Raw genomic sequence first — 10,389 nt, forward strand, 5'->3', positions numbered from 1 at the left:
AACAGCTCAATCACAACAATATTTTTTTTTGCAACTTGGTCTCACGCATACTAGGTAGGGAAAAGGTGTTTCAACAATCATCAAGATACAAAATTTTATGGAGCTAAGGGCATCTCTACATGGGCATAGTGCAACCCCAACGAACATTGCCCCCATTTTCTAACTCTGCCAATTTTGGCAAAGTTGGAAATCTCCATCTTCTATCTCTGCTTTTTGAAATGCGACCTAGTTCACAGAATGATTAATGCTGCCTACTTTTATTATGAGAGGGCAGAGGAAGGGGTTCTACCCTTGCCCATGCAAAACTGCCCTAAACAATGCTTTCCTTGCAAGGGGCCAACTTGCATACCCCATTTGGTCATCTATGGAGGGCTGGTTTTGATGATTTTTGACAAAGATTAATTTGCATAGACGCAAGGAAAAAGATCTTAATAACTTCAATTGTGACTAAAGCTACCCTCTTCACAAGTTTCTTAAATTTCTTTTTTTCCAACATCTAAGAGTAGAGAGATCAAACCTATCTTCTTATCATCGCATTTGGTGTTTTTGTTGTGCGAATAAATAAGGCCTCCCCAGTTTTGGAAAGCAATTGTTTAGGTAGAATCCAGATAAATACCTTTGCAAAGGGATGTAAAAGTAAAGTTAAGTGTTTTAGTTTTAATAGGAAAGCAAGTAGCCATCCACGTGCATGTTTGTGAATAGGGGAGGGCTACTCTCGTAGGTTAATATCGTTCCGCTTTCAATTTCAAAAATGCCAGTTGACGACAAGGGGGAAAAAAGGAAATTTTGTACCAAAATAGTATAAAAATCCAACTAATTTCCTCTTGGCAAATTCAAGAAAAGGAATTTTGTATGTTTGGTAAAATGAATGTTTTTTGAACATTGAGGAGGACCCGTTATTTTTAAGGGCAAAATATCCCTCTAATTTGTGGAAATTCTTGAAATATCTTCGAATTTCAAAATTTTCCAAAATGCCCTTTTATTTGTTTTTGTTGGATTGTTCAAGATTTTCTAATCTTTATTCCTTTCTGGCAATCGAGATCCATATTTGTGCGCTTAGCTGGTAATTTGTCACAAAATACCCCGCAAAAGAAGGCACTTATGCCTAAAAGTAATGAAGGAATTCATTTCCACAACATCTTGTATGATTTACAATCAGTCTTCTTATGAAAAACTTTTTTAAAAAAAATTCACAACCACAACCAGGCGTGTTTTGGGAATTTTGGAAAATTGGAAGGGCATTTTGGGAGTTTGCGACAAAATATTGGGGGTGATCTTTCTTATTTTCAAAGGTGAAGACAGATGTCAAATTTGTTTGGCTACGGCTACGATCGTGGCGTTACAAGACAGGAGGGTAGAGGTTGTCTGATGCATCTACGTGATCTTCTTTAGGGAGGCCGTTTACAAGAGAAACAGGCAGTGGGGGTCGCAGCCTTTGGATGGATTGATGCGCACAGAGAGAGAGAGAGAGAGAGAGAGAGAGAGAGAGAGAGAGAGAGAGAGAGAGAGAGAGAGAGAGAGAGAGAGAGAGAGAAGCTCGGTATCTCCGTTGTGTGAGACGAGCTTGCCCACTTGGTCCAGGAGAGAGAGAGAGAGAGAGAGAGAGAGAGAGAGAGAGAGAGAGAGAGAGAGAGAGAGAGAGAGAGAGAGAGAGAGAGAGAGAGAGAGCTCGGTATCTCCGTTGTGTGGCCATCACGTCGCAAGTTACCCATACCTCCTCTCTCTGTTTTCGTTTGTGGGGATTTCCTCTTTTGCTTGGCTAATCTACAGGTTTGCACATGTGCTTTTGTGGTTATTATGCGCTTATGTGGTTATTAATGCTGTCCAACATCTTTTTTTTTCCAACAAAGCAGTGAAGATTATATTATACGAAGGAGGGAGCAAAAATTACGACTAAACCAGCACTGAGTACGATGACTGTGACGGGAGACTCTCCCATATTGCATACCATCCTTCATAACAACAAGATCCTTTCCATGAGTATGGACATCCTTGACATAAGTACATCAGAATTACCCTAGCCACCCCAAATGCCCGCAGTGACTCGATCTAATTAGATAGCTTTTTCATGAGTCTCTAGCTTTAGAGATTGCTTCATAGGTTTCTGCAATAGCTTGCATGTTTAACGCCGTCATGTTTTGAATTTCTTTTCTCTTCCAATCAGTCAGAGGAAGATCTTGATCTTCATCCGATAATTCCAGTAGAGTCTTTACAGCATCTTCATTGATCCTATTACGAATGTAGTAGGTGTTGGACAGGGTAATTTTTAGCTTGTAAACCTGCAAATTAATTCCATAAAAAGTACTCGCAGGCTTGGGGCCTGGTAAGCCTCTTCAAACACAAAGCAGTTTCTCAGTTTCCAGATGATCCAAAGAAATTCAGCCCTAGTCCTATTCCAGTAGGTGGTTAATATGCCTATGGAGTCACCTAGCAAAAGCTGCTTCCAAGAGACTTGAGTGGTCAAAATAGAGTTAAGAGGTACTAGAATCGTGATTGATTGGGGATAGGTCATAAACAGATGGACCACCGACTCCACACTTCTTTTACATCTTGAGCATATCCCTGCCGAGATGCCTGCTTTCTGCATTTTCTCCCCTGACCAAATTGCTTTGTGTAGAATGAGCCACAACAACACAAACTTTTTTGGTTGGATGTTTCTATCCCAAAGTTTTCTGAACTTGAACCCCCATTGCCTGCGGTCCAGGCTTACATTCCATCGTCTGTTGAGGGTGATGTGTAAAGGTGGGTTAATGTCTTTCACGGCTATCTGGGGATGTTGAAGCTTAAAGCCCCCTTTCCAACTAAATGCATTTAGATGGACTGAGTCTTTGATCGACACTTTCCAACAGTTTTCCACCGAAAACAGAGAAATTCTAATCATGATAAGGTTAAGTTCCCAGGGTTGGAGAGGAAAGAGGACAAGTAATTCTTCTCTAGTTTTCCATTTTTGAAGGTTAGAGTTCCATAGATCTCCCCAGGAAGAGATTCCTTTTCTGTGACAACGAAGGGCAGTTCTCTGTTGTCTTTCATTGATGGCCGCTAGGGGGGCAAGGGGCCACCATACTGAGTCCAGTCTCCAGACCGCAAGGGAGCTGTTGGAGTTGCCATTTACCTTCAAATTGATTCTAGAGCGGTTCCATGCACCCCATAGTGAAAGCAACAGGTCGGAGCCCCTAGGTTTAATCATTTGTGGCCCGAAAAAGATAGTGACCCAACTCAAATTTGTCCAGTTTTTACATTTAACCAGTGAAAATTGGTGGAGTTTCCTGAATAGGAGGCAGGACCATTCCTGTTATGCGGGTCTTCCAAAGCTCGGACGATCAGCTTAACCGCTATTTTGTCTGCCCAAATGGTCAAGTTTTTGACCCCCAGCCCTCCTTTCTCTACTGGTAAGCAGCACACCTCCCATCGGACCTTGGCAGCACCCTTTTTGAAGGGATTGCCCCCCCAAAGAAAATTCCTACAATATTTGATTACCTGCTCTAGGTGCCCCTCAGGAGGTCTCTAGCAGCTGAGAAAGAAGAGAATATAAGATGCTAGAAAGTGATTGATCACCAATACTTGGCCTGCTAATGAAGACTGAAATCCTTTCCACCTTTCTAGTTTGGACCTAAACCTATCCATCACCCATTCCCATCTCTATTTGAGACCTTAAAACCAAACGGAATACCTAACAACCTAAACACTTCCCCATCCTAAATAATTTTGAATCCCTAGCTGGTAAGCCAGTCCGAGAGGGGAGATAGAGAAGCTATAATGCCTGTCTTGCTGTGGTTGACTTTAGACCCCGATGCCAGACAAAATGTCTCCATAGCCTGCCAAAAATTCTGCAGAGTTGTTTCATCATTGCACTACACTGCATTCGTGTCATCAGCAAATTGTGAGAGGCATTGTTGTTTTTCACTGTTAGGAAGAGGGACGCCCTTTATATTGCCTTCTGAAATGTTGCCTTTGATTAAGTAGTTAAGGCCATCATCACTTATTGTAAACAAAAGAGGGGCCAGGGGGCAACCTTACCTAATAGACCTATTCAGTTCAAATACTTATGATAAAACCCCATTGAGGGCAACTCTTGCCCTTGCATGACCAAATAGGGTGGCAACGAACCGGATCAGACCTGGCCCAAATCCCATTTTTTCCAGACTTTTCAGGATAAAGGACCATTCAAGGTGGTCATAGGCTTTGTCAAAGTCAATCTTGACAAATAGATAGTCAATTCCCAGATTCTCAGCATGTTCAATGCCCTCCCAAAGGGATATGACTGCCTCAATGATCCTTCTTCCTTTGATAAACCCTTTTTGTTCCGAGCAGATCCACTTCATCAGGACAGGTATGATCCATATTTCCACCACTTTAGTGAAAATTTTCTAGCAAGTATTAAGCATAGTAAGAGGTCTCCAATTGGCAAGGTTTTCCCTGGCACCTTTTTTGTGCAAAAGTTTAATGATTCCCATGTTGATGGAGTAGGGTAGTGCTTTGAATCTGACTGCTTCCTCCCAGACCTGAAGAAGAAAAGGGGAAAGAACTTCTTTAAACATTTGAAAAAACTCAGCTGGGAGCCCATCAATCCCCAGAGATTTATGAGGGGCTAGGGCGTCTATCGCATTCTGAATTTCTGAGATAGAAAAAGGTGAGTCAGCTTGCAATTTGGCAGTCTCATGGATAACTCTACACCTATGTTTCCACACAATTTCCCTTGCTCGGTTGACTGGTTCAGAAAGAATCTCCTTGGGGCTGAAGAGCTGCTCAAAGTGGCCTCTCGTATAACTGATGTTTTCTTCTTCTGTCTGAATTGCACTATATGAGTCGGTGAAAAGAGGGGTGGACTCTCTAACATGTTTTTTCCTCAGCATTTTGAACATTTCTTTGGTTGGTCGGTCTACCTTACCAGCCCACCACTCCCTAGAAAAAACGAGGCATGTTTAAGGGCAAGATCCTCTTCCTACTTGAGTTTAGACCTCAGTTTGGAAATAGAGTTCTGAATGGTTTCATTTTGAGGCCCTGATTCAAGCTCGCTTAGGGAGCTGTAAAGCTGGTCCCTTCTCTTCCTCCTGATCGAAGTGACATCCTTCCTGAATTTGGAGAGCAGTTTTGTGTTTCTCTGACTGATTCTGACCAAGCTGCAGCCGCGGGCTGTTGGCTAAAGAAAATTTTGACTGCCAAACCTTGCATACAGCCTCTTGTACCATTGGAAGCTTGAAAAGGGCAGGGTCAGTGTGAAACCATTGGTTATGAATCTTTCCAACTTTCTGGTCGATCGATTACGGACTCCACTGGGTAATGATCAGAGATGTAGGAGTTGTACTGGACTTTGCTTTTGACCCTAGTGAACGAGTTAGCCAGGGGAAGAGAAATGTAGCTACGGTCAAGACGGGCTTTCCTAGAATTCTCCCCTCTTGAATAATTCTGCCAGGAGAAGCATCCCTCTTCTCCCATGTCCCACAGCTCAAGACTGTCTTTCAATCTGTCCCATGCAGCCTTCTCGCTACCATTGATGACCGTGCCTTTACCAAGGAACCTATCCAGAGATGATTCAACCACGTTGAAGTCCCCCATCATGAGGATGTCCCCTTTGACATGAGACAATTCCTCCCATAACCTGATTCTTTGGGCAGTAGAACCTGTAGCATAAACCGAGACCAAGATGCATTTAACAGGCACTACGATACTCACAACAACTTAGTGCTCCCCTCCTAGGAGAATGGGCACTTGAGGGAGAAAGGAGTGAGGAACCCCTATCGAGGTGACTCCAGATCCCCTTTGATGAGATGAAGAGAACCACTTTAAAGATTGCGATATTTCGTTGAGTCTTCTGGTCAAGTCCTCACCAGTGACCTTGATCTCTTGAAGAGAAATAATGTCCACAGGATTGTCTGTAACCCAGGATTTTATTTTCTTGGATTTAGTGGGGTCAGTAAGCCCCTTGAAATTCCAATTGAGAGCTCTCATCTATGCACCCGTTTGTCTTTTTTGGCTTTGTTAGCCGGGGATTTAACATTCTTCTGACCTACAGGTTCGTGAGTCCTCTTGTTGTCTTTCTGAATCACCATAGGTGCCGGGGCGGGAGAGGGGGGAATGTTTTCCTTATTCGCTGCTACAGGTTGAGGAGTGGCTAGATTAAGGTCGATAAGGGAATCTTCGTCCATTATATTCACCTGGGATTCTAATTCCGTAGGGAGAGATTCCTCAGCATCGGATTCCGATACCTCTAATTCAAGCAACTCTTTTTCGTCGAACCCATTGAGCGGAGCCCGTACCAAAAATCTGTTAGGCTGCCAAGTTTTGGGTCTAGGTTTTTCTTTATTCTGACTCTGAGGAGAGTGTTTTCCTCTCTCGTGAGTGACGGTGGTGAACTTGCCAGCCCCTTCTTGTGGGCCTTGTTCCTTGCTTCCTACTGGTTCAGAAGGTGGACCTGGGGGGAATTTAATCGGACAATTTTTGACATAATGGGCTTTATCACTGTAGTGAAAGCACACATTAGGCAAGTATTTATAGATTATTTCTTGATCGAGCAGTTCTCCATCGTCTGTAAATATGTCAATGGCCGTGGGGAGATCCCTTGAGATGTCCATTTCTATTAGCACTTGGGGGTGCCATGAAGGGACATAGTTAGTCTTCTGTCTCCCCCCTAGGACCTTACCTAAAGGGGCCCCAATCTCTGCTAAGTGGGCATGGTAATGCATCGGTAGATTTGGGAATTTGCACTAGACAGGGTAATTAACTAAAGCTGAATGTTCTGGGTTAAATTCTTTGTGCCAGCAAAACAGACTCAGAGGTGAAGACCTAATGACCCACTGCCCATGGCTTAGCACATAAAAAGCCATGGCCGCAGTTTTGAAGACGAACAAATAGTGGCCTTTTGGTAACGCCTGAATCGTTTCCACTTCTGCCTCTAAGGACCCCCACTGATTTCTGATCCAGTTCCTGAGGCTACAGGGGGACGGGGCCCGGCTAGGAGACCTATCAGAGCCCTTTCTTCAAGATCTTTTTGTTTCTTTCTGATCTAGGAAGCAGGAAGGGTGACGAAGGGCTTACCTTCGAGACCTCGTTGAGTGCCTCCTCCAGCAGCTCCTTCACCTTCTCGCCCAAAAAGCTCCTCGAGAAGCTTATTTTCTTGGTGAGGAGGGCCTGGTTGATAAGCTTCTTCACCTCCTTCTGCATCTCTTTGGGGATGGTATGACGAGGAGGGGAGACCATTGTCGCCTGTTGAGAATGACGCTTTGAGCTTCTGAGCGAGGCCATGCGGTAGCGCTTACAGTACTTCGTGAAACAGAGTTGCCTTCAGCTGCCTGCCTTCAGCTGCACATTTTCCTGCGGGGAGTTGTCTAGCACCAGGCTGCGATGAGGAAGGGGGTTGGTTGGGTGCCACGCATTAGGGGACGATGAAGTGAAGTTGCATGCAGACTCGTGTGGAGAAGACATGAGGGGACTAACGGAGTGGGCGTAACCTTGAGGGTTATGCCCAGCTAGGCTACTGTCTAGTCTAGTCTAGGGTTAGGCCATCGCTAAGACAACTTAAACTCTCTTTCTTGAGTTACACTAATAATCGTATTCTGTCCAACATCTTTGCATTGTCGCTAGGGAAGTGCATGTTAAGAGTACTGATTTCATCCATAGAGTGTCAAAATACTTGGCAGATGTTGGTGGCCTTTTGTTTGTCGTGCGTACATACACTGCGCTGGCTCTCTGTCTGTAGAGCGAGCACTGCAGTGGCCAACGAGCGGATGGAGGCTCGTGAAAGAAGAGTAACAGGCCGGGCGAGAGGCCCGCACGAGAACCGGGGGGGGGGGGGGGGGTGGTGGAGGTTCGGGGCCTTCCTTTTTCGTTTGGGAAATCAGAGAACGGGGAGGGAATCAACTTGGACTCCATCTAATAAAGGTGCGTGGACCGAATAGAAGTAGAGAAACATCTCTCAAATGGAGAAGCATATGCTAATAGCCACCAGGTAAGGCTGGACATAACCATAGACAAGTTTGTTTTTCCCCAAAACTCACAATTGTGAGTGAATTATATTAATCAACCCAAAAATTACAATGTCTTGTCATGCTCGTGATGAGCCATGACATCATCCGTAATTACATCGGCAGCGATCCCAACCAACTCGCCCCCTTATCCTTGATACAAAAGGTCCATAATCATGTTCTTGAACTTTTAATTACCGATAGCCAAGATTTTCCCCCATCCTAGGCATACCCTCTATTGACAACAAGGCACACATAGTCGTAGACCAATCCTCCGAGTGTTGCTTGCGTCCGAGTGTCCAAATTAGCACTTTGCTTTCTTGTATAATTTCTGCGAAGCTTGCCACCTCAAGACCTCCTTCAAACACACGACGGTTCCTTGTTTGCCATACATTATGCAAGAAGAAGTACCTGACGATTTGAGTGTTGATGAGGATGGCAAGACCACTTGAATTCTTCCCTCCAAGGAATAGATCACTCTTGTAAAAACCAATTTTCCATGTTCTTTGGACCCATTTACATATTTTCCCTACGAGGCCTTTGATAGTTGGGCAATCCATGAAGAGGTGGGCCAGATCTTCACTAGCAACCTGCACCCCAACCATTGATCTAACCCAATCCCTCTTTCTTGCATCTTCACCCCCGTTGGTAGAGCACCCCAAATTATCTTCCATAAAAATACCTTCACGTGCTGCGGAACCTTTGGCTTCCAGATGTTCTCCATTACTTGCTCCCACCTTTCCTTCGACCATTGTTTTTTCCATATCTTGTTGAGGGGGCTAGACCAATTCTTCTTTTGCATCATTGTATGGAAAATGTCTTTCGGATGGGGTTTCCCTAAGAGACTGCTTCCGGGCCATTTCCAGGCGTTCAAGTCAAACTCCAAATCATAGATAGGCATCACTATATTGTCAAGCTCTTTCCTCACTTTGTGGACCAGCAAGACCTCCAAGATATTTAGTTGGAACTGGGTACCTAGGAGATCAATGATTTTCCAAATCTTGATGTCCCTATCCCGAAAGTGCCCCAGTCGATTCAGACCCTTATTATTCACCTTCCTGGCTGTCTCTATCCAATAGGGAATTTGTGGCGGCTCTACGAGATTGGAAAGCCAGGGGGACCAATGCAAAATGGAGTTCTTGAAGTATCTGGTTTTTCCCCCCCACTTTAAGACTCCTGCCGCTCTGTTGCATTTTCTTACCAATTCTCCTGATCTGCCCCCCAGTCTTAGGGTAGTCCACGTTGGGGCTAACAGCTTGTCATGAACCTCCACCCCTCTCCACTTTCCACCTGTCGAACCAAGTTGAGCTGCTTCTATCATATCTTTGATCATGATATCCCAAACTTGATCCTATTTAGCCAAGGAAACAACAAATTTGGCGCAACAAGCTTCTGCATTGGCCACAGGGTTCAAAATTCCCAGGCCTCCTTGATTCACCGACCAAGCAACTGTTTCCCAACGGGCCCATTGCCATGGCCTGGAGGATTTCGTGTTGTTTTACCATAAAAACCTTTTCACTGGTTTTAAGAACTCTTTCCAGTGACACTTAGCCATCTTGAGAAGCAGGCTAGTGAAGGCAATATAATGAAGCATAAAGGCATTTATCACTTTTATCCGACTTGGGAATGGGAGAAGAGCATACTCCCACCTACTCATTTTTGTTTTGATTTTTTCTAGCGCCCACTGAAATCTTTGCTTGTGAGTCACATCCACCCCCAAGGGGGCTCCCAGATGTCTGAAGATATTTCCTGTTGTGACAATCTCCCCCGGCCAGTCATAGGGGTCAAATGAGTCATTTTCCGATAGGGAGATCATCCTTGACTTCTCTATATTACACTGGGACCCCGAAGCTACTGAGAATATTTGTACAATCTCCAGAGCTTTCCTGATGACCTGAGGCTCCCAGATGTCTGAAGATATTTCCTTTTGTGACAATCTCCCATGACCAATCATAGGGGTCAAATGAGTCAATTTCCAATAGGGAGATCATCCTTGACTTCTCTATATTACACAAGGACCCTGAAGCTACTGAGAATATTTGTACAGTCTCCAAATCTTTCTTGATGACCTGGGGGCACTGATCTGGGGGCACGCCTTCAAGAAGAGGAGAGAATCGTCTACAAAAAGTTTTGCTAGGAGTTGGTTGTTTCCTGGCAATTCCAGGCCGTGCAACTCCCCTCGTTCCGCACTAGCTTCGAGCTTTGTGATTAAAGGATATGATCCTATGGCGAATAGCAGGGGGGCCAGAGGACATCCCTGCTTAATAGACCTTTTGACCTCAAAAGAACCCACAGTTCTATCGTTGAATAGGAGCTCTGACTGGCTCCCATCTCCCAGTACACTTACCAGTCTACATAAGCGTGGCCCAAAGCCCAAATCTTCCATGACGGCTTCTATATATGTCCATGTTATTTTTTCATAAGCCTT

The 10,389-nt window shown here is 44.5% G+C and overlaps 1 protein-coding gene across 1 annotated transcript; it reads right to left on the reverse strand.

Moving 5' to 3' along the window:
- Nucleotides 1-2,066: 2,066 nt before the first annotated feature.
- LOC147452609 (uncharacterized) lies at nt 2,067-7,242 on the reverse strand. Its single transcript, XM_086519275.1, has 2 exons — nt 7,036-7,242; nt 2,067-2,279 (listed from the first exon to the last, which is right to left on the reverse strand). Exons 1-2 carry the CDS (start codon nt 7,240-7,242, stop codon nt 2,067-2,069), a joined length of 420 nt encoding a protein of 139 aa, XP_086375401.1.
- Nucleotides 7,243-10,389: the final 3,147 nt, after the last annotated feature.

Source organism: Adiantum capillus-veneris, chromosome 8 (assembly GCF_014529385.1).
Source record: "Adiantum capillus-veneris isolate H3 chromosome 8, ASM1452938v2, whole genome shotgun sequence".
NCBI classification, from domain to species: Eukaryota; Viridiplantae; Streptophyta; class Polypodiopsida; order Polypodiales; family Pteridaceae; genus Adiantum; species Adiantum capillus-veneris.